This window comes from Erinaceus europaeus, chromosome 10, assembly GCF_950295315.1.
Source record: "Erinaceus europaeus chromosome 10, mEriEur2.1, whole genome shotgun sequence".
NCBI classification, from domain to species: Eukaryota; Metazoa; Chordata; class Mammalia; order Eulipotyphla; family Erinaceidae; genus Erinaceus; species Erinaceus europaeus.
Window position 1 is genome coordinate 123,844,995 of NC_080171.1, and position 24,483 is coordinate 123,869,477.

Consider the following 24,483-nt stretch of genomic DNA (forward strand, 5'->3'; position numbering starts at 1 on the left):
GTCATGCCCATGACAAAGTATGTGTGTCGGACCCTCTTAGTCTTTTAAAGTCAAAAATTCTCTGTTTTACAACCGGTTGTTGCAATCCCAGTCTGACTGTAGTGAATGTATTTCAGCCTTGAAGGAAATGCTTAAAGTAGCCGCAGTCTCAATCAAAGGCATTTTCTGAAATTTCGTTGTTGTTTCCAGGTGGGAAGACATATGATGTAATTGTGATAGATCCGCCATGGCAGAACAAATCAGTTAAGAGAAGCAGCAGGTGAGCATAAATAAACCGCCTAGCAGTTACGCTGTGGGCTAGAGAGATGTGGTCACATACTTTGCCCTTTGACCTGCTCAGGTTTGCACCTCAGAACTACCTGGGAGTGTCACAGTGGCAGCAAGGGCTGTGTGTGTGTTTGTGTGTGTGTGTGTTTGTGTGTGTGACTGTGTGTGTGTGTGCGCCTGTGTGTGTGTGCGCCTGTGTGTGTGTGCCTGTGTGTGTGTGAGTGTATGTGCGTGTGTGCCTGTGTGTGTGTGTGTGCCTGTGTGTGCGTGTGTGCCTGTGTGTGTGTGAGTGTGTGCGTGTATGTGTGCGTGTGTGTATGTGCCTGTGTGTGTGTGTGCGTGTATGTGTGCGTGTGTGTGAGTGTGTGTGTGTGCCTGTGTGTGCGTGTGTGCCTGTGTGTGTGTATGTGTGCGTGTGTGTGTGTGTGCCTGTGTGTGTGCGTGTGTGCCTATGTGTGTGTGAGTGTGTGCGTGTGTGTGTGCGTGCGTGTGTGTGCGTGTGCCTGTGTGTGCGTGTGTGTTCCTCTGGTTCTTTGGTGCCTGTCTGTCTCTCTTGGCTTGTCTGTGTGACTCAAACAGTTGAACTGGGAGTGGTCAAGCTCTGTACAAAACTGAAAGCTATTTTGTTGTGTCCATTCTAGTTATACTAGTTAAATATACTAAGGCCATTCCTCTGTGGGGAACAAGAGCGCCTTACTTTAAGCTTCCTTCCTTCCTTCTTCCTTCTTCCTTTCCCTTCCTCCCTCCTTCTCTCTCTTTCTTTCTTTCTTTCTTTTCTCTTTCATCAGCTCTGGCTGATGGTAGTACTGGGGCTTGAACCTGGGACTTTGGAGCCTCAGGCATGAGAGTCTCTGCATAACCATTATGCTGTCTACCCTCACCCACTTTAAACTTTTTAAAAAAATCCTTAAAAATTTTTTTAATCTTTATTTATTTTCTGGATAGAGACAGAAATTGAGAGGGAAGGGGAGATAGAGAGGGAGAGAGACAGAGAGACGCCTGCAGCCCTGCTTCACCACTTGTGAAGCTTTCCCCCTGCAGGTAGAGGCCGGGGGCTCAAACCTGGGTCCTTGCGCACTGTAACGTGTGCTCAACCAGGTGCGCCACCACCTTGCCCCACTTTAAACTTTAAAAAAAATTTTTTTTTTTTTTTTTTTATTCTTTTTTTTTTTTTTTAAATTTTATTTTATTTATTTATTCCCTTTTGTTGCCCTTGTTGTTTTATTGTTGTAGTTATTATTGTTGCCGTCGTTGTTGGATAGGACAGAGAGAAATGGAGAGAGGAGGGGAAGACAGAGAGGAGGAGAGAAAGATAGACACCTGCAGACCTGCTTCACCGCCTGTGAAGCGACTCCCCTGCAGGTGGGGAGCCGGGGTTTGAACCGGGATCCTTATGCCGGTCCTTGTGCTTTGCGCCACCTGCGCTTAACCCGCTGCGCTACCGCCCGACTCCCCAAAAAAAATTTTTTTTATATTTATTTATTCCCTTTTGTTGTTCTTGTTGTTTTTTTATTATTGTAGTTATTATTGATATCGTTGTTACTGGATAGGACAGAGAGAAATGGAGAGAGGAGGGGAAGACAGAGGGGGAGAGAAAGACAGACACCTGCAGACCTGCTTCACCGCCTGTGAAGCGACTCCCCTGCAGGTGGGGAGCCGGGGGCTCGAACTGGGATCCATATGCCGGTCCTTGCGCCTTGCGCCACCTGCGCTTAACCCACTGCACTACAGCCCGACTTCCTGTCACTTTAAACTTTTTTAATGTTCGTAACTGGATAGATTTTTTTTTCTTTTTAAATTTTTTAAAATATTTATTTATATTCCCTTTGTTGCCCTTGTTGTTTTTTATTGTTGTTGTAGTTATCATTGTTGTTGTTACTGATGTTGTTGTTGTTGGATAGGACAGAGAGAAATGGAGAGAGGAAGGGAAGACAGAGAAAGAGAGAGAAAGACAGACACCTGCAGACCTGCTTCACCAGGGGGGCTTCGCCGGGGGCTCGAACCAGGATCCTTACATTGGTCCTTGTGCTTGGCGACATGTGCGCTACCACCCGACTCCCTGGATAGATTTTTTGAGCTTCAACTATATGTAGATGTTATAGTGTGTGTGTGCGCGTACGCGTGTGTGTGTGTGTGTGTGTGTGTGTGCGCGCATATACATATGTATATATGACTAAAAACGTTTACTGGCTGGCCCAGCTCGGGGGTGTTTTTATAATAAATACCAAAGGGCAACTTTTTTTCTTTCCTTGATACCATATTCTAAAGTTTAAAAATAGTTTCTAGAATACAGTGTTCCTTAATAATGTGCTGAGTGGATTTACCTAATTCTTAAAACTCTTATTTCTTATTAATGCGAGGAGAGGAGAGAAAGAGCAGGAGAACATCAGTCCCTGGGCTGGGACGGGGACTTGGGTCCTGCCTAGGAGTCGAGCACATCAGCTAGTGCACCAGCTCTCGGCCACACTAGCGCTATTTCTTTCTTTATTACTGCATGTATGCAGAGAGAAATGGAGAGGGCAGAGAGACACATCTGTGGCCCTGCTTCCCTGCTCGTGAAGCTTTCCCCCTGCAGGTGAAGACTGGGGCTCGAACCTGGTCTTTCTTTGCACGCTGTAATGTGTGCCACCACCCAGCCCCTCACTCTGATTTTAGACATGTTGAAATTCATGACATTTTAGGCTTTTGTCACCACCTAGAATGATAAGTTCAGTTAGTTACTCTCTGTCATGGGGCCCCTGGGTAATTTACAGATTGTGAGAACATTAACATATTCTTAATTTTGAAAGTGATACAAGCATCTTATATATATATCAGTAATATATTTCAAAATGGTAAGAAATCAAGTCTTGGCAGTTTTAAACTTGTAAAAAGTGTCCTGAAGTGCATATAATAATGTGTCCACTTGGTGTCACTGTTGCTTCATACTTAGTTCTGCAGGAGATCATTGTGGTATTGTTATACAAGACCTCTCCCTGTCTTTTTTGCTTCCCCCCTCCCGTAATGAGTGTTGCTAATATTTTTCTGCTTATCCTTAGGTATAATTATTTATCACCACTGCAGATAAAGCAGTTACCTGTCCCTAAATTAGCTGCTCCAAACTGTCTTGTTATTACTTGGGTGACCAATAAGCAAAAGAACCTGCGTTTTGTAAAGGAAGAGCTTTATCCTTCTTGGTCTGTGGAGATCCTTGCTGAGTGGCACTGGGTAAAGGTAAGGTCAGTCTTTTTTTTTTTTTTTTTTTTCATAATATAGAGTGTCATGTATGGCTGTATCTGTCTTTTTAATTTTAAAAATTTATTGGGGTAACATTAATAACACTTAGTATTTTGAGGCTTTCTTAGGTGAAACTGGATCTTCCTTTTCCTTTTTTTATTTAATTGGGAGATTAATGGTTGATAGTTGACAGTAAATACAATAGTTTGTACATGTGTAACATCCCCCAGTTTCCCACACAGTTCAGCCCCCACTGGGTCCTCCTCTGCCATCCTGTTCCAGGCCCTGAACCCTCCTCCCACCCCAGAGGCTTTGACTTTGGTGCAGACACCAGCTCCAGTCCAAGCTCTGCTTAGTGATTTCACTTCTGATCTTGTTTTTCAACTTCTATGAGTGCGGTCATCCCATATTCTTTCTTTTCTTTCTGCTGATCTCACTTAACATGATTCCTTCAAGCTACATCCAATATGGGGTGAAGAAGGTGAACTCACCATTTTTAACAGCTGAGTAGTATTCCACTGTGTATACAGACCACAACTTGCTCAGTTTATGGTCTACAGTCTAGTCTATTTAAAAAAATATTTTTTTATATTTTATTTACTTATTTTCCCTTTTGTTGCCCTTGTTGTTTTTTATTGTTGTTGTAGTTACTATTGTTATTGATGTCATCATTGTTGGATAGGACAGAGAGAAATGGAGAGAGGAGGGGAAGACAGAGGGGGAGAGAAAGACAGACACCTGCAGACCTGCTTCACCGCCTGTGAAGCGACTCCCCTGCAGGCGGGGAGCCGGGGGCTCGAACCGGGATTCTTAGGCCGGTCCTTGCGCTTGGCTCCACGTGCGCTTAACCCGCTGCGCTACAGCCCGACTCCCTACAGTCACTTCTTTAACGCACAAGCACAGCCTCTCGTCTCCCCTTGACTGGTGTGGAGGAGACACAGAAGGACCCCAGTGTCCCTTCATTCTGTGCTGCTCGTTCCTTCCCAGAGTCCTTTGCTGTGGTGCAGCCCCCCCCCCCCCCCCCCCCCCCCCCGGTTTTACCTTGTGTTTCCCTGACTCTTCTTTGTCAGGTTCCAGCGTGAGTGAGTGCAGTGTTGTTTTTTTTGTTTTGTTTTGTTTTCTTTTTAAATCTCAACACGGAAATAGTACTTTTCGTTTGCTTGGTCACGTGCTGGCAGTCAGTAAATGTTACGTGAATGACTAAGTGCATGTATGAAGGCGTGCTTTCCTCAGACATGCGCACAGATTTTCGAGTGCTGTTTCTGCTTGTTAAAACCGTAGAGCTGTGTTGTTCAACAGTGCAGTCTGTAGTCATCTGTGGCTCTGCTCCCCTTGAAAAGTGGCTAGTCCACACTGAGGCGTGCTGCTAAGTACTTATTTTTGCCACCGGGGTCATCATTGGGGCTCAACGTTTGCACCATGGTGACTCCCTCACCCCTGGTGAAACTTTTCTTTTGTTGCAGAGAGGCAGAGAGAAACAGAGAGAGGGACAGGGACAGAAAGACAGATAATCCATGACGCTTGCCCTCTTCAGATGGGGGTTGAGCCCTGGTCCTCACAGGTGGTGGTGAGTGTGCACTACTGGGTGTACTACCCCCGCCCACATGCACACACGTATGTGTGCACAGAACCTGAGATGGATGTGCGCACCTCACATTTGTATAGCGTAGATGTCAGTCACTGTGAAAGTGAAAATAACATACGTCAGCAACTTCTTTTACTATATTGAAATAATATTTTGGAAATGTGAAATCAAATAGTTAAGAATTTTATTCGTAATCACTTTTAAGAGTCAAATTAATTCTTAATAATACCTTTATTTTTTCAGTGTTGGTATTAAAATCTTAGCTATACATGGACTTGTGTTTGTGACTCACCTACTTTTATTGGCTAGTGTTAGGATAGAAGTGTAATACTTTTTTTTTTTGGTGGGAACTGTATTATGATAGGGAAAAATAACATCCTGGATATGTACAGATCAAAGTTATTTTTCTTCTTACCAGATCACCAGTTCAGGAGAGTTTGTATTCCCATTAGATTCTCCACACAAAAAGCCTTATGAAGTTCTTATACTGGGGAGAGTTCGGGAAAAAACTGTTGTACCACTAAGGTAAGAAATATGATTTTTTTCAAAATTGTATAAATGTGTTGATTTTCTTTTTTTTTTTTTTTATATATTTATTTATTCCCTTTTGTTGCCCTTGTTGTTTTATTGTTGTAGTTATTATTGTTGTTGTTGTTGGATAGGACAGAGAGAAATGGAGAGAGGAGGGGAAGACAGAGAGGAGGAGAGAAAGACAGACACCTGCAGACCTGCTTCACCGCCTGTGAAGCGACTCCCCTGCAGGTGGGGAGCCGGGGTTCGAACCGGGATCCTTATGCCGGTCCTTGTGCTTTGCGCCACCTGCGCTTAACCCGCTGCGCTACAGCCCGACTCCCAATGTGTTGATTTTCAGACTAAAATCACTAACACAGCTACCCCTCATTGTGATCCTTTTTAAAAAAATATTTATTTATTCCCTTTTGTTGCCCTAGTTTTATTGTTGTAGTTATTGTTGTCGTTGTTGGATAGGACAGAGAGAAATGGAGAGAGGAGAGGAGACAGAGAGGAGGAGAGAAAGACAGACACCTGCAGACCTGCTTCACCACCTGTGAAGCGACTCCCCTGCAGGTGGGGAGCCGGGGGCTCAAACTGGCATCCTTATGCCAGTCCTTATGCTCTGCGCCACGTGTGCTTAACCCAGTGCACGACATCATTGTGATTCTTAACTGGCTGTAACGGCTCTCTGTGTTCAGAGCTTGGGCAGGCCCAGGCATGGCTCAGCTTGCCAGACCTCAGGGGCAGCCTCTGCTGGAATTCAGCGTCTGGAGTAACAACAGACTTTGGAGGTAGATTCTGGCCTCATGGACATTGTGTCGGGGTAGCCCCAGACTGTGGGCACAGCTCTGACTACTGCAAACCAGTGACTGCAGAGCACTCCGGATTTGGGGCTTCAGTTCTTCACCAGGTTCAAGCACAGACCCTAGGTCTGAGTTCTCACAGGACACCAAACATGAAAGCACAGGAAGTGTCCCTACTCTGGAACCAAGACAGCAGCTGTAAAAAAACCCCAGATATACCAGAGAAGTACACACCTCCCAACAAGGACAGCAAGCCTGAGGTTCTGATGCTCACTGGAATGAGAAATTCAATAGAAGTAAACCTCACAATATCAGAAAAAGTATGAGGCAGATCCAAACAGTAAGTAGAGACATACATAATGCAGTAACTGAACTTGAAAAGAAAAAGGAGATAAGCAGAGGCCCACTCGCAGAGAAAAGCCAAAAAAAAAAAAAAAAAGAGATGAAGTGGGGAACTAGAGCAGAGGGGGTAGAGGAAACCACCTGGAAAGCTCAGCAAAGAGAGAGATGAGGACTAGAACAGGCAAAGGTAAGAGAGCTCCAGGACGTCATGAGCGGATGGTGTTCGTGTCAGAGTGGTGCTGGGAGCAAGTCCGAGGAGAAAGGGGCAGGTGTCTCCCTTGGAGATGAAGCAGCTGAGGGTGTCTTCCAGCTGAAGGAGACAGGCCCTGGCATCCAGGAAGCTCCTGAAACACAAGAAAAGTAAATTCAGGTCTAAGCTTAAGCAGGTACATAGTGATTAAAATGTGAGAATCACAGATAAAGAGAGGATATTAAAGTCACCTAAAAAAAAACCAGAGTCAGGCGGTAGCACAGTGGGTTAAGTGCAGGTGGCACAAAGCACAAGGGCCAGTGTAAGGATCCCGGTTCAAGCCCTGGCTCCCCACCTGCAGGGGAGTTGTTTCACAGGTGATGAAGCAGGTCTGCAAGTGTCTGTCTTTCTCCACCCCCGTCTCCCCTCCTCTCTCCATTTCTTTCTGTCCTATCCAACAATGACGACAACAATAGTAACTACAACAATAAAACAACAAGGGCTACAAAAGGGAATCAATAAAATTTAAAAAACGTTAAAAAAACCAACCAACCAAACAAACAAAAAACAAGTTTATGAGGGAAATCCTGCAAGACTGTCAGCTCATTTCTCAACAGAAATCATAGATTAGAAAGAACTGATAGGATATATTCGCAGTCTTGAATGGAAAGGGCTTCTGTCTGAGAGTACTTTCTCCTGTTTGGTTGTCAGTCAGATTTTAAGGAGTGATGAAGCATTTTTCAGGCAGACAACAATTAGAGGAATTCATTGCCGCAAACCCAGCTCTACAAGAAATACCAAACACTAGAAGGTCTTGCACAAAATACAGAACGTTTTCACCGACAGGGATAATAAAGCAAGGAAAAGAAGCAGCTTCCAACAAGGAGAAACCCACGGAGTACAGAACCCAGGCTGTGGAAGTGGGTGTGAGAGGACCAGTGGGCTGGGGTGGGAGGGTGTTATGGAAACACTTGGAAGAGGGATGCCGCCTTGTCCTGTGAGTGACCTGGCCGGGTTTGAGCACAGTCCTCACTGCGTTGCTGGGAGTTTTGGGGCTCTGGTGTTCTTCCCCCTTCCGTCTCATTGTCTTTCTTTATATGGAAAAGTCAGCATGGCGTAGTGCAGTCCTAGAAATGGCCAAGAAAAGGGAATAATGAGACATCTTTAAAAGGTATGAAATTGTACTTCCAAAACATTTAATCTTGTAAACCAAGGTTATTCCAAAAACAAATAAAGAAATAATGAATAGAGCCAAATTTATTGATACAGTGATAATTGATTTTCCTTAATTCTTGTTTTTTTGAAAATCTGAAAGTGTCCCAGAGCAGAAAAGCATGAGTGATATGGCCTATGGAATTTTGATTTTATTTTAGTGATATTACTCTAGGAAAGAGTGCTATAGGAAATACCTCAGATCTTAATCTTTCCATTTCCTTTGTACCTATTAGTAAATGTGTTTTAAATTCAAATAAGATTTGAAAGGTGACAGAATCCCCGTAAGTACGACTTACGTATAACAATTATTTTATTTTATTTTTTTTCCCCTCCAGGGTTATTGCTGGGCTCGGTGCCTGCACCATGAGTCCACTGCTCCTGGAGGCCATTTTTTTCCCCCTTTTGTTGCCCTTGTTGTTGTAGCCTCATTGTGGTTATTATTATTGCCCTTGTTGATGCTATTCGTTGTTGGATAGGACAGAGAGAAATGGAGAGAGGAGGGGAAGACAGAGAGGAGGAGAGAAAGACAGACACCTGCAGACCTGCTTCACCGCCTGTGAAGAGACTCCCCTGCAGGTGGGGAGCCGGGGGCTCGAACCGGGATCCTTACGCCGGTCCTTGCGCTTTTGCGCCACATGCACTTAACCCACTGCGCCACCGCCCGACCCCCCAACAATTATTCTTAAAACATGACTGACTTGGTTGTTTGGTTTTAACCAGGGCTACTGCAGTGAAGGCGCTTCCTGTTCCGGGTCACAAGGTCCTTGTCAGCGTGCCTTGTGTTCTGCATTCCCACAAGCCTCCTCTTGCTGGTAAGTTCATATAACAGAACATGAAGGAAAGGGTCGAATCTACTAATTGAAAGCTGTAGAGATTTTAAAAGTAATCAGATAGATGTTAACTTTCTTAATATTCTAATGCATGACTTATGAAATAAAGAAATTGAGTCCAGGGTCTGGGTGCTGGTACACCTGGTTGAGCGTTCATGCCGCAGTGCGCAAGGATCTGGGTTCAAGCCCCTGGTTGTTACCTGCAGGAAGGACAGCTTCACAAGTGGTGTTTCTCTCTCTCTCTTTAGATATTTTATTTATTAATGAGAAAGGAGGAGAGAGAGAGAACCAACACTACTCTGGTCCATGTGCTGCCGGGATTGAACTCAGGAGCTCATGTTGAGAGCGCCCAGTGCTTTATCCAGTGCACTTTCCTTTCAGTCTTTCTGTTTCTCTCCCCATCTCCCCCTTCCCTCTGACTTCTCTGTCTTTACTCAGTTACCTGTCTGTCTGTCTATCGTCTATGAAAGGTATTCTTATATTCCCTCAGCCCTTTCCCCTGTACTGCTCTAAGTTTCCCATGGGGGCACTGTCAGTCCATTTTTCATGATAGAATGAAGACAGATGAAATGTCTGAGACTATAGTTAAGCTTGGGATTTTTTTTCATTTTATTATCATGGTTCTTGACCTCAGCAACTCAGAGCAGCAGTCACATGTTCTGAATCCCTTTGATGTTTAGTAGATGCTCTTTCCAATTATGCTAAGTAGTGTTTTATTTATTTATTATTGGATAGAGACAGAAAGAAATTGAGGGGTCAGCTAGGGAGAGAGACAGAGACACCTACAGCCCTGCTTCATCACTCGTGAAGCTTTCCCCCGGAGGTGGGGACCAGGGGCTTGAACCGGGTCTTTGTGGGTTGTAATGGAAGCACTTACCCAGGTGCCCCACTGCCTGACTCCAGTAGTGTCGCTCTTCTTTCATCTTATTCGTTTATTTATTTACTATAGGATAGAGACAGAGAGACATTGAGAGGTTGGGGGAGATAGAGAGGTAGAGAGACAGAGAGATACCTGCAGCGCTGCTTCACCATTTGCAACGCTTTCCCCCTGCAGGTGGGGACCAGGGGCTTGAACTCGGGTCCTTGTGCACTGTAATGTGAGTGCTTTACCAGGTGCCCCACCGCCTGATGCCTCAGTGTTACTTTTCTAAACACTGCAAAAGTGGTTGTAGTAGCCTGCTGCTCTGGCCTTAGGATTCATTATTCAGTGAAACTCAGCAGTAAGGAAGCAAGGCTATAGAGACGGAAGACATCACCTTGACTCACAGCCCTGACTCTGCCGAGACCGTGCTCCACCTGTGTGCGTTTATTCAAGAGCGAGCCCCGAGTCCTCCCTCGGTCTCCTCAAATTCTGAGGTTTACTATATTTGGAATTCTGTTTAGTTTTAATGTTGTGCTGGGAAATGAACCCGGCCCCCGATACATGTGAGGTGCTTCTGAACTGCTCTCCCAGCCCCATTTTAACCCTGTAGTTTCTGAAAGACGGGGAGACAGGGAAGCACCAGCCTTCACCCTGGGGCTGGGCGCGCTGCCCCATGGAGTGCTGGGAGTGAGCTCAGCACCCGGCACCCTTCACCCTGGGGCTGGGCGCGCTGCCCCATGGAGTGCTGGGAGTGAGCTCAGCACCCGGCACCCTTCACCCTGGGGCTGGGCGCGCTGCCCCATGGAGTGCTGGGAGTGAGCTCAGCACCCGGCACCCTTCACCCTGGGGCTGGGCGCGCTGCCCCATGGAGTGCTGGGAGTGAGCTCAGCACCCGGCACCCTTCACCCTGGGGCTGGGCGCGCTGCCCCATGGAGTGCTGGGAGTGAGCTCAGCACCCAGCACGCTTCACCCTGGGGCTGGGCGCGCTGCCCCATGGAGTGCTGGGAGTGAACTCAGCACTCGGCACCCTTCATCCTGGGGCTGGGCGTGCTGCCCCATGGAGTGCTGGGAGTAAACTCAGCACCCCTTTAGGCAGCCTGAGTTCACTTGCTCAGTCATCCCTAACACCAGAAGTAACATCTGTGAGAAATACTGGATTTGCTCTTCAGAATCTTCTGCTGAAAGACTCTCTCAAGAGTGCTTACTTACTGTCTTGGTAGTGCTTGATTGGGTTAACTTGGTCCTCCCCAGCTGAAACCCCAGACATTCAGGCTGTCGTGGAAAGCTGCCGTCGAGTTGTCGTGATTCCATAGTTTATGAGCTGGAATACACAGAATGGGAATAAGACCGCTCATTGCTGCCACCTAGAATTCCTGTTACCTTAAGCCGTCTGTGAAGAAGAGCACTAACCTTGTTGCTTCATTGGAGAGATATCAAAGTCTCTTCCTGCTTTCCAGCCTTAGACTTAGAAGCTTTCTTCCTGAATGACTTAGACTTGGAGTGCAGCAGACTAGTAATGAAGTCCTAGACTCTTTAGTGCGCTAAACGTGCTTAAATGAGAAGTGATACTGTGCTGTTATTTGAGAAAAAAAAGTATGTCTATCACCAGTGATCCTCAGTGGAGGAAATCCAGTATTTCTTCTTTTCCCTTGTATTTATCATTTGGTGAGTACCAAAACTTAATTTAGTATGTCTGGTAGGACTCATTTTTTTTATATAAAAAAATACAATAGCTAACACAAAGCCCATTATTCTCAAATAATAAACTTTCATTTTCTTCTAGATAGAGTAAAATTATATTTAAAAACTTGTATCGGGAGACAAGATTTTAAAATTGAGAAGAAAAATTAGTGTTGCCCTAAAATATCACAGCAAGTACCTATGGAATACCGTCCTGCCATGTTCCCAGTAGAGAGCAGCACAGACATGTTTTTAGAATTTAGAACATTTAAGTGTGGTCTGGGAGATGGCGCAGTGGTTAAGGCACTAGACTCTCAAGCATGAGGTCCTGAGTTTGATCCCCAGCAGCACATGTACCAGAGTGATGGCTGGTTCTCTCTCTCCTCCCATCTTTCTCATGATAAATAAATAAATTCTTTTAAAAAAAAGTTTTAAAAAAATGAATTTAGAACATTTAAAACAAAACTAGATTTTGGGGAAACAATCTATATGATTCAGTACGTACAGTCTATACTTTTGATTAAGTAGTGGTGGATAAGAAATATCTGTAACATTTACTTTTGAGTTTATGTTAGTATGTAGCAAGCACATGTGTTTAGGTAAAGAAGTGTGCAATGTGGGTCTACCAGGAAGCAACTCCCAGATTTCTGGAGTATATGCTGCAGCGATGCCATGGTTCTCGTCCGTGTATAATGCCTAGAAGTTTTACCTATAAATGCTCTTAAACTGCTTTATGCAAATTCACAAAATGAATTGTTTGGTTTCTAGAAGCACTGGGGAGAAATTTGTTCTTTCTGCTGCAAAAAACAGAAAACCAGGTCAGGCCATAGCATCTCTCTGGTCCTGGGGCACTGCCATGCAAGGGGCCTGGCTGGAACCCCTACTTCCCACGTGTCGGGGTTAAGATTCACGAGTGGTGGAGCAGTGCTGTGAATGTCTCTCCTCTCAGTCTCTCTCTTCCTCTCTCTGCTTCTCACCCTCTTTTAAAGAAAGGGGAGGAACAAATGAGAAGGAAACAGTGGCCACCATAGCATAGCCAGTCATTGCTCTCTGAGCCCAGCGACGGCCACGGGGCCGAAAGCAAAGCAAAAACTCAACGGACAGCATATTCCTTTTCACAATTATATATTGACTCTGTAACTCTGAAAGAGAAGACATCAGGTTTTAAGATTTAACTTGGGAAAATGTTCTGCAGTAAAAGTAGTTGAGTCAAATTTTTGGAAGACTGGAAAATAACTCTTACAAACAGTATGTGGTTTGGTTGTGTTTCTGGGCCTACATTCCTACTCTGTGCCTTTTGATGGGTGAGTTTAGACCATCAACACTTAGTGAAATTACAGATTTGAGATATTTCAGTTCTGTTGCTTTATGTTGGTCTTGGGTGTGTGCGTGTGTGTGTGTGTGCGTGTGTGTGTGTGTGTCTGCTTGGTTGTGATTGATTCTTTCGGTTGTTCCTTTTCTGAGAGTGCCTATATTGCTCCATCCAGTTTGAATGAAAGTCTGATGGGATGGAGTATTCATGGTTGGAAGCCTTTCTCCTCTAGCACCTTGTAGGTATCTTGCCGTTGTCTCTGGGCTTTAGGGTTTCTGTTGAGACAGCTGTGGGTAGCCTTGTGGGCTTACCTCTGCATGTCACACAGTTTTCTCCTGCTGCTTTTGGTAACTTCTCCTTATTTTTTTATTTCCCAGTTTAATTATGATATGTCTGATGTATGCATCCCTGCATCAATTCTGTTTGGTATTCTCTGAGTCCTCTGTCTCTTTATATCTTCCCAGTTATTCCTTTGGGGAGGGGGGTTTCTGCTGTTATTTCCATCTCTGTGTGTGTGTGTGTGTGTGTGTGTGTGTGTGTGTGTTCCTTCCCTGTTAGTCTCATCACAGCCATTTAGCTAGCATATATATATGAGTGCTTTTCCCTCAGCAAAATACAGGTTTTAGAATTTAATATATTGACTCAAGCACACTAAACTGTGGAAATGATGTATTGAAACTTTAGGTAAGGAACAACATACGACTTGAAAGTGAAAGTACTTAGTACTCCAGATTGATAACTAATGTGGCTGTAACTATTTGTTCTGAATATTTGGTGTCCAATTTCTTATTCACTGTTCTTTCACAGAAGTTTGTGTTTGTAGAGATTTAGTTTGTACCTTAGATTTTAAAATAGGTTTTTGATTTGTTTCTGTAGATTTCTATTTCCTGCATAAATTGTACTAAAAATAAAGTTGGTACTTGGAATATGTCATCAATATTGGAAACTGGCAAGTCGTCTGTGGGGGTGTTAAAGTATTCATTTCTGTCTACAAATGAAAACTGGTAAATCACAAGTTCTGGGCTCTTGTGGGCGTCCTGGTGGTGTTAATCTCAGCAGTGCTTATTTCAGATGATTTTCCAACTATTAATAGTAAAGCCTGTGATGAAATTCCCTGAAATTAACTTTTTTTTTTTTTTAAAGAAAAGGAAACATCTCTGATTCTTACTCACAATAACTAACTAAAAGGAAATTGACTTCCTAATAATAATTTTTTATTCTTCTGTTTTGGACAGAGGTTCTAAAGGACTATCTCGAGCCAAATGGGGAGTGTTTGGAGTTGTTTGCTCGGAATTTACAACCAGGTTGGACTAGCTGGGGCAATGAAGTGCTCAAATTTCAACATGTGGATTATTTTCTTGCTCCGGAGTCTGGGGTGTGAGTAAAGCAATGCTTTGATCTAGGGTCCCTTGCCCCTTAGTCTTTCATCATCACTGGCGGTTTTCTGTCTTGCTGCCAGTCAGCATGCTAAAGGACTTCACTGTATGTTTTTCTAGTAAACTGCAAAGGTCCTAGCGTTCATGCATTTTGTTGTGGGGTGGGAGGATCTTCCACGAGCATGGTTTCACTGTTCAGGGCCATTTTTCCTCATACATGCGCGCGCGCGCACGCGCACACACACACACACACACACACACACACACACACACACACACACACACACACACGCAGATTGAGACGGAGAGACGCCACAGCAGCGGGGTGCCCCCTGGTGCTTGGACTAGGACCTGGGTCAGGAGTGCAGCATTGCAAGCACCCTACCCTGTGAGGCATCTTTCCAGCTCTTAGGTAGTTCTTTTGAAAAATTTTTTTATTATCTTTATTTATTGATTGGATAGAGACAGTCAGAAATCGAGAGGGAAGGGAGGGATAGAGACGGTGAGAGACAGAGAGACACCCACAGCCCTGCTTCACCACTTGTGAAGCTTTCCCCCTGCAGGTGGGGACTGGGGGCTCGAACCTGGGTCCTTGCGCACTGTAACATGTTTGCTCAACCAGGTGCACCACCGCCTGACCCCTCTTAGGTAGTTTTGAGATTCATTTCTTTAAGTTGTGCTGGTATCACACATTATTCTAGATTCACTACAGATAGAGTATTTGGAGAAGACATACTGAATTAGAGATCATCATTCTGTCTGCGGATGTATGTTTTTTTTTTTTGCCCAGATGATGTAAAAATAGTTTGAACAAGCATTCTAAAAATTTAGGTATTTTCACATGAAACGCCAAGCTTTCTGCATTAACAAAACAAAACAAAACAAAATCTGAGCTTGGGCCTCCTGTGCCCTCTGCTCCTCCCTGGCATCACGCTGTGTGGCTGGTCACAGCGGCTCTCTGCAGAAGGTCCGTGCGTGCACCCTCCCCGGTGGCTCTTACTTATCCACACCACCGGTGTTTATTATCTGTTTGACTCCTACTTAGCCTGGGTTTACAAATTGTGGTATGTTATCACATACTGAAAAAATATTCAACGCATATACCAAGCATTGCATCATTGTGCCAAGTTAATGGAAACATTGTTGAAAAGAGTTAAATTACATTCAGGCAGACCTGGGAGATAGCTCAGCTCTAACACACAGGATTTGCATCTCAGGTTTTTTAAAAAATTGCATCGAAATGACTGAGTATAGCGCCAGTGAGGTAGCTCACTTGTAGGGGTGTTGCCTGACATGCCACAGCCCAGGCTAGTGCCCACCACCCACCACACTGAAGGAAGCTTCGGAGCTGTGGTCCCTTTCACTCACCGCCTCTCTGTCTCTACCTGGGGAGGAAGATAGCCAAGTACTGGGCCTGTGGAAAGCTCACCTGCCTAATGTGCTTCATGGCCATGTGCACGACCGGGTTCAAACAGGGCCTCCACCACACTGAAGGAAGCGTGAGTGCTGTGGTTTCTTTTATCCTCTCCCTCTCTGCTTCTCTGCCTTCCTGTCCATCTTAAAGACCAAAACAAAAAAGAACAACAACCAAGAATACTATTTCTCAGTGTTTTCATAGAAGAAAATTAAAAAGAAAAATTCTTACTCAAGTATTAGAGAGTAAAGACTGCAATGACTGTGGAAGAAGCATTTATACAGGTCTGGGAACAGCACCGTCTCTCAAGCCTGATGCTCCAGGCTCAGTCCCTGGCAGCAAATGTGCCAGTCATGCTCTGGCTCTCTTTTTACCTCTCTCTTCCTATCTCTCATGTCAATAAATAAGTTAACTATTTTTAAAAAAGAATAAAAGTCCTTATCTTAAAAAAATATGTATACTACTTGTAGTTTTTCTATGAATAAATATCTGTTTACAAAGTAGTATGTTTTGACTGAAATGATTCTTTGAAGAGCGTGTGGATTTATATATCTGGCCTTTCACATTGTTGTTGTTTTACATGAAGTCCTCCAGTTAAGCACAGAATTCAGTGAGTGTCAGAAGTGCATGTGTAACTGCCCTCTGTCTCCCTACTCACACGAGAACTCACCTGCCTCTCACTCTGCAGTCAGTTCTCTCCTGTCACCCCTTGGCACGTGATGATTTTCAGTCAGCAGTTTTCTTTCTTTTCTAAAATGGATTATTTATTTTTTAAAGTGGTTCTTTTATTATTATTATTATTATTTTGATTTATATATTTGCTAGAGACAGAGCAACTGAGAGGGGAGGGAGGGAAGAGAGGGGGAGAGACAGAGAGACACCTGCACCACTTGTGAAGCTTTCCTCTTGCGGTTGGGGACTGGGGCCTTGAACCTGGGACCCTGCACACTGTAATGTGAGTGCTTAACCAGGTGCGCCACCGCCTGGCCCCTAAAATGAATTTCACATAAGTGGAATCATATGGTATGCAGTTTGGTAGTTTGTTGTGTCTGACTTGTGCTTATGCTATTTATAGACTTTCTACTAATATTTATCTAAAAGTAAAACTTGGATTAGTCAACTTGTCTCCTGATCTACCAAATAAAATATATCATTTTTGAAGTCTGGTCACTGAGAGTGTGAGTGCGGCATCAGGGGTTCACTGCTCTGTTTGTAGAGGTGTTCTGGCTTGCTGCTTATCCAGTCATCTGTCAGGGACATTTACACCGTTTCTGAATGAACACCGGAGTGCATGTTTCCCTTCAAACACATGACTTCATGCTGTGTGGGTATATACCTAGGCGTGGTGTTGCTGGATCACAGATATCTTAATACATCCGTGTCTTTCATCTGTTTTGAGTCACCTTTGGTGTATGGTGTTAAGGGGCTGTGTAGTTTCATTGTGGTGCATGTGATTACCCACTTCTCCTAGTACCATTTGTTGAAGAGGGCTTCTGGCCCATATAGAGTGATTTTAAGTCCTTTGTCATATATAGGGTGTCCATAGACCAATTTTGGATAAGTTGTTGGATCTTCAAGTGTCTGGTGTATCTCCATTTACTTGGGTCTTCTCTGGTTCTTACTTTTTTTTTGCCTCCAGGGTTGTCACTGGGGCTCGGTGCCTGTACTACGAATCCACTGCTCCTGGAGGCCATTTTTCCCATTTTTGCTGCCCTTGTTCTTGTTGTTGGATAAGACAGAGAGAAATGGAGAGAGGAGGGGAAAACAGAGGGGAAGAGAAAGACAGACACCTGCAGACCTGCTTCACTGCTTGTAAAGCGACTCCCCCTGCAGGTGGGAGCTGGGGGCTCGAACCGGGATCCTTACTCCAGCTCTTGGTGCTCTGTGCCACATGCGCTTAACCCGCTGCGCTACTGCTCGGCCCCCTTGAGTCTTAGTTTTTATGTGACACCAGGAAATGCACTCTGCACTCACATAAAGCAGCACTGTTACTGAGTGGCCTCCCAGGCCAGTCCTCCACCACCTGTTATTAGAAGGCCTGGGCGGGGGTGCCCCTGGCTGAATGCTCACCTTACCATGAGCTGGGACCCAGGTTCAAGCCCCTGGTCCCCACCTGCAGGGGGAAAGCTTTACGAGTAGTGGAGCAGGGCTGCAGGTGTCTCTCGTTTCTCTCCCTCTCTGTCACCCCTACCCTCTCTATTTCTGGCTATCTCTAGCTAATAAATAAAGATAATTTAAAAAATTAAAAAAGGGAAAGGGCTAGGGAGAAAGATGAGCACGAGGGGAGCTCCCGTCAGGAAGAACGTGGGAGAGAGTGAATCCACCTGCTGCTGCTGCTGTTTTGCTCCCGTGTAGTGCCTGGGCTTGAACCCAGGGCTCCAGCTGATGAGGTGTGCGGTGTACCCAGGAGCTGTCTCCTGGCACTCTCCCCAAACCTTGCTGGTAATTGTGAGACTATGATGAGAATTAGAACGATGTCTTGTTGCAGTGATGATGAGCAGATGACAATCGAGCATAAAGTCGTGATGTGGACGTAATGTCTCCGTGCTCTGCAATGACTGTTTATTTCTGACTCACATCAAATGTTGTTGCTGTTCTTGTTGTGGATTGGCTGCTGCAGTTTTGGACCAGATCACAGGCCAGATTGAGACACTTTATCTGTCTCTGTCTCAAGCTGAAGGAACAACCCCTGATGAGAGCTACCTAGCTTATAGCAGAAGGCATAGAAAAAAAAAAAAAAAAAAAGAGAAAGGAAGAAAGCTCAGCTCTGCCATGCAGTCGGGTCAGGACTTTGTGCTTTTTATGTCCTGTCTGCATTATCTGCAGGCATTTCTTTTTTTTTTTTTTTTTTAATTTTTTTTTTTTTATTTAAGAAAGGATTAATTAACAAAACCATAGGGTAGGAGGGGTACAACTCCACACAATTCCCACCACCCAATCTCCATATCCCACCCCCTCCCCCAATAGCTTTCCCATTCTCTATCCCTCTGGGAGCATGGACCCAGGGTCATTGAGGGATGCAGAAGGTAGAAGGTCTGGCTTCTGTAATTGCTTCCTCGCTGAACATGGGCGTTGACTGGTCAGTCCATACTCCCAGTCATCTGCAGGCATTTCATTGGCCAGGTGAGTGACATGGTCAAAGTCATCATCAGGTCAGGGACTAGGCTCCCATAACACGGCGAAGGAGCCTTATGAGGAGTTGACAGACACTTGAGAACAGTACTAAAATGTACTACATGCTTTCTATGCTCTACATTCCTTTTTCTTTATTGGGGGATTAATGGTTCACAGTTGACAGTAAAATCCAGTAGTTTGCATATGCATGACATTTCTCAGATCTCCACATGACAGCTCAGCCCTCATACTAGGTCCTCCTCTGCCCTTGTGTTATAGCACCTGAACCCCCCACCCCCACCCCAGACTTTCATTTTGGTGCAATACACCAGCCATCACATTCTCAAACTGGAAACCTTTTCTCCACACATTGGTCTGTACCAGAACATATCACAGCACAAATATCGAGAAGGAAGAACAAAGGGGAAAATGCAGATTTCTAGGCAAAGAAAGAAACTGACATATAAAGGTAGGTCTGTCTATTTCTGGTTGTCTCCAGCTAATAAAGATAATTAAAAAAATTAAAAAGGAGAAAGGGCTAGGGAGAAAGATAAACAAGAGGGGAACTCCCGTCAGGAAGAACGTGGGAGAGACGCCACGGCACTGCTGTGAATCCACTTGGTGCTGGTGCTGGTGCTGGTGCTCCCGTGTAGTGCCTGGGCTTGAACCCAGGGCTCCATATAAAGACATATAAAGGTAGGTCTAGCGGATTTTCATAGATTTCTCATCACAAACTCTAGAGACGAGGGAGTAGGCTGACATATTAAATCATTAAAAGATAAGAATTGCTACGCTGTCAAGATGATCCTTCAGACATGAGGGGGAGATAAAGTCTCTCTGATGGAGAAGCTAAAGGAATTTGCCCTCAGTAGTCCTGCCTTGAAAGAATTACTGAAGGGAGTCCTACAGGAAAAGATGAGCAAAGGAATTAAAACTCTTTTTTATTTTTATTTTTTCCCCCCCTCCAGGGTTATTGCTGGGCTCGGTGCCTGCACCATGAATCCACTGCTCCTGGAGGCCATTTTTTTCCCCTTTTGTTGCCCTTGTTGTAGCTTCGTTGTGGTTATTATTGCCCTTGTTGACGCAATTCGTTGTTGGATAGGACAGAGAGAAATGGAGAGAGGAGGGGAAGACAGAGAAGGGGAGAAAGATAGACACCTGCAGACCTGCTTCACCACCTGTGAAGCGACTCCCCTGCAGGTGGGGAGCCGGGGGCTCGAACCGGGATCCTTACACCGGTCCCTGCGCTTTGCGCCACATGCGCTTAACCCACTGCGCCACTGCCCGACCCCCGGAATTAAAACTCTTAAGTGGGAGAGCTCAGTGGTAGAGTAGAACTAGGAACACACACAACAACAGGAAAGAACAGAGATAGGAAGGGGATAGCAACATGGACAAAGCAATACAGTCAAATGATGGGGACTCAAAGCCAGCTTATGACTTAACCAAGGTCAGTAGGTGGCTATGAAGGAGGTGGAAGGCAGCTACTGGATGGCTTTGCTCATCTGTGGAATACAGGGAATTGAACCACATGAACTTGCAAAGAAAGTGACCACCAAACCATCTCTGACTCTGGGCGAATTCTGCTCTTCATTGGGGGTGGTTGGGGTCTTCAGAACTTTGGTGGAGGTGGGTGTGGGGTGGAGTGATACCCCTGTTAACTTATTAGTGTGTGAACTGGAATATATAAAAAAATCAAAAGATACACTGATTAAATTTAAATCAATATTGAAAGAATCTAGTTCTTATCTTCACATTTGTCATGTGAAGCAACTTGAGTTCAGGGGACTGGCTGGATTTGCTCAGGCAGTGAACCGTGACAAGGCGATGTTGGGGTGGGCTCCCAGTCTAAGGGGACAAGCAAACAAACCCTCATGGGTCTTAGATGAAAGGGTTATGCATACAGACTATGTGTGTGCGGTGAATATGTGTTCATGTGTGTGTGCACACAAACAGGTTTAGGAAGATGTCTTGGACCTGTAGTTTCCAGGAGCTGTTGGGGGGCCTAGGTGGGTGGGGCAGATGGAGATGGTTATTACCTGCTTGTATGGAAGTAAACGCTAGAAGAAGAAGATGGAAGTTAAATGGCTATGACAGGACTTAAGTCATTCAGTAACAAAACAACACCACAACAAAGGAGAAAAAGTTGCCAACATTTTTGCTTGTTTTGTTATTGAACTCTGATTAAGGCTAAGGACTTTTCTGTGTCCTTTCTGAATTGTTATTGTGCCAGGCTAGCCTGAGGGTGCTTCTTCCCAAGCAAGTGCTATCTGGGTTGGAGAGAACTCAACTGGAGCCGATCTAGGCTGCTGCATGGGAGAGGGATCAGGAACTCGTGCCGAGCTAGCATCGCAGGAGAGAGACGCTGGAACTCTCGGAACTGGAAGGCAACCCCAAGTGTGTTGAAACAGAAGAGCAGCTGTATATACACTCGCCAAGTAGGGTGGAAACAGGATGTGACATAGAGAGGGTGGAGCAAAAAGAGAGTGGTGGAAATTAGGGGGTGTCTAGGAGAGGAGGCGGAGCAAAAAGTATGAACCCGTGGGGATTAAACCAATGCCCTGGAGGCAGGGCGGTGCTTAGTTAACAGTGGTTTATGTAAATAGGCCGCAGCGTTAAGTGGGATCAGACCCGTGCCCTGCAGGCAGGGCGGTGCTTAGTTAAGCAGGATTAGAGACAGAGGCTTTAAGGGGGGAGCTGGCATACTACCCAACATTATTGAACTCTGATTAAGGCTAAGTACCCTTCTATGTCCTATCTGAATTTATTCCTTTTTTTCAGTTTTGCTTCCAGGGTTATTGCTGAAGCTCAGCACTGGCACTGAATCCTGCACCTGGAGGCCATTTTCCCCATTTTATTGCATAGGACAGAGTGAAATTGAGAGAGGACGGGGAGGTAGAGAGAGAGAGAAAGAGAGACACCTGCAGACCTGCTTCACCTGCTTGTGAAGCTTCCCCCCTGCAGGTGGGAGTGGGGGCTTGAACCCCACTCCCCACATAGTTGTGTGAATCCTTGCACTTGGTTATTGTGCCTTTAACTGGGTACACCACCACCTGGCTCCCTAGTTAGATTTCTTCTGTACTTTCTTCCTCACTCCATTGACCTACGATGTGGTGGAGCGGACAGCCTTATCAGGAGGCCAGCGATCTAGCCTGGAAACAGCCATGAGTTGAGACGAAAATGAACAGGTTTCTAGGTAGCAAACAGCAACAATTCAGTCCTTAACTCCGCAGAGCAATTAGACGTGCCTGTGGCGCAGTGAAAAGGGCATGGCATTCTGGAGTTAGGACGCTGACCTGTGAGTCACACTTCTACTTGTAATGATGCCTCAGTTGGAGACAAAGCTAGCGTAACTGTTAACCCTAACTGAGGGGTGGTTGAAGAGTTCTTTGGGAGAGGTTCTTAGTCATGATGGTACTTAGTGACTCGCTATTTTTGGTTACTGTGAAATCCTTGTAATGTAGCTAAAGAGAAGAGAGAAACAGTATCACTGACACATGATGTTGGCGATAGAGCTGGGACCTCATGTTCTGAAGCCCAGTACTCCAGCCACCGCACAATTTTCTGGGCCATTAGAATTCTTTACATTTGTGGAAACCTTTGAAAAAGTGATAAAAACATATGTGTGTGTGTATTTGTGTGTATGTATGTATATGTATGACATTTTGCTGTTTATTATGACTTGCAGTTGTATTTATTTTCATGGCGTGTATATATAGAGAAGTTTGATGGTGGTAACCAGGGCAGTATTTAAATTACCTTTAACTGATAGGCTGTCAAAAAAGTGAATCCTGGGCAGGCAAGTAAAGGGGGTTTCTTTCTCTTCTCTTTAATCACCTGCAAAATTAACTCTTTATGGAAGGCTTAAGATTTTAACCATGTGATTCCATGCATTCAATTAACAACTATCCATTAACTTTGTCTGTCTACCTACGTATTTGTGGAATAGCTCTTGTTTTGGGATACTTTTTATCCCACCAAGATGAAGCAAGCTGGGGAACAGCCTGACTGCATGGGTTGAAAATTAAGCAATGGGGAGTCGGGCAGTGGCTAGGCGGGGTAAGTGCAGGTGGTGCAAAGCTCAAGGACCACCATAAGGATCCCAGTTCAAGCCCCCGGCTCCCCACCTGCAGGGGAGTCGCTTCACAGGTGGTGAAGCAGGTCTGCAGGTGTCTGTCTTTCTCTCCCCCTCTCTGTCCTCCCCTCTCCTCTCCATTACTCTCTTTCCTATCCAACAACAATGACATCAATAACAATAACTACAACAATAAAACAACAAGGGCAACAAAAGGGAAAATAAATAAATATTTAAAAAAATTAAGCATTGGAAAATGATGCAAGCTGGGTGTGAGTGTTCTTTCAAACATCTGCCACAGGGAGATGAATGATTGTACGCATGTGTCAGCAGCTGTACTGTAAACCACTCGCCCCCCAATAAAAACAAACAAGCAACACCAGAAGCAAAACAAATCTCCAAGAATAAGGTGATACTCTGGCAAAACCAGAAAACACCTCTTTACTGCGGCACACTCGGGTCCGGGTGTGGGTGGTCTTGCTTTGTTCCAAATCCTTTGTTTACTTAGGAAACCACATTTAGTAGATAACTATATGACAACTCGTCGTGTTGACGGACCGTTTTGTCAGCGTTGAGTCTGAAGTCCGTGGGGCTGTGTAGCAACACCTACTTGGGTGTTTTGCTATCCTGAATTGGGTTGTGGGTAAAGTCTGTGATCAGAGTTGTTCGAAGAATTTTTCTGAGCTTGCAGACACTAGTCCTGAGTTTGATCCTTGGCACTTGGATTCTTTCCCTCTGCTTGTCTTGCCTCTCTGTTAATAAGTAAATACATTTTTTTTTTTAAAGGAGAGTGCTATGAGTAGCAGGAAAGTGAGCAGGAAAAAGAAAGCCTCCAAAATGCTGGGAATAGAATGTGAACGCTTTCTAGTTTGTGTTCACATTCGTCCTTGTGTAGATAAGTCAGTCAGTTATGGTTTAAAAGTGAGAACAAGCTTAAAGCTGTATTTTGGTCACCTGACAGGTAGACAGCAGTAGAACACAGGACTTGCAGGCATGAGGTCTGTTTCTACCTCCAGCACCACAGGAGCCACTCTGGGACTCTGGCATTCTCCTTCCCTCTCTCTATAAGTAGGTGAACCTTTCAAAAAAAAAAAAGAGGGAGTCAGGCGGTAGCACAGTGGGTTAAGCGCAGGTGGTGCAAAGCTCAAGGACCACCATAAGGATCCGGGTTTGAGCCCTTGGCTCCCCACCTGCAGGGGAGTCACCTCACAGGTGGTGAAGCAGGTCTGCAGGTGTCTATCTTTCTCTCCCCCTCTCTGTCCTCCCCTCTCCTCTCCATTTCTCTCTGTCCTATCCAACAACAATGACATCAATAATAACTACAACAATAAAGCAACAAGGGCAACAAAAGGAAATAAACATTAAAAAAGACTACATTATGGAGAAATATGTACCCCTCTTTTTTATTTAAGAAAGGAGACATTAACAAAACCGTAGGATTGGAGGGGTACAACTCCACACAGTTCCCACCACCCAATCTCCATATCCCATCCCCTCCCCCTGATAGCTTTCCCATTCTCTATCCCTCTGGGAGCATGGACCCAGGGTCATTGTGGGATGCAGAAGGTGGAAGGTCTGGCTTCTGTAATTGCTCCCTCGCTGAATATGGGCGTCAAAGGTCGATCCATACTCCCAGTCTGTGTCTCTCTTTCCCTAGTAGGGTGGGTCTCTGGGGAAACGGAGCTCCAG

The 24,483-nt window shown here is 45.0% G+C and overlaps 1 protein-coding gene across 2 annotated transcripts in view; it reads left to right on the plus strand.

Moving 5' to 3' along the window:
- METTL4 (methyltransferase 4, N6-adenosine) overlaps positions 1-24,483 on the plus strand; it is a 45,630-nt gene that overhangs the window by 16,769 nt on the left and 4,378 nt on the right. Inside the window, exons 5-9 of one of the 2 annotated variants that reach the window (XM_060200780.1) lie at positions 190-259; positions 3,306-3,480; positions 5,487-5,593; positions 8,852-8,943; positions 14,051-14,332. In XM_060200780.1, coding sequence (XP_060056763.1) covers positions 190-259; positions 3,306-3,480; positions 5,487-5,593; positions 8,852-8,943; positions 14,051-14,196 — 590 coding nt within the window. In that variant the 3' untranslated portion in view covers positions 14,197-14,332. Of the gene's footprint in view, positions 1-189; positions 260-3,305; positions 3,481-5,486; positions 5,594-8,851; positions 8,944-14,050; positions 14,333-24,483 lie in introns of those variants that run through there. The other variant, XM_060200781.1, reaches the window with a different exon arrangement.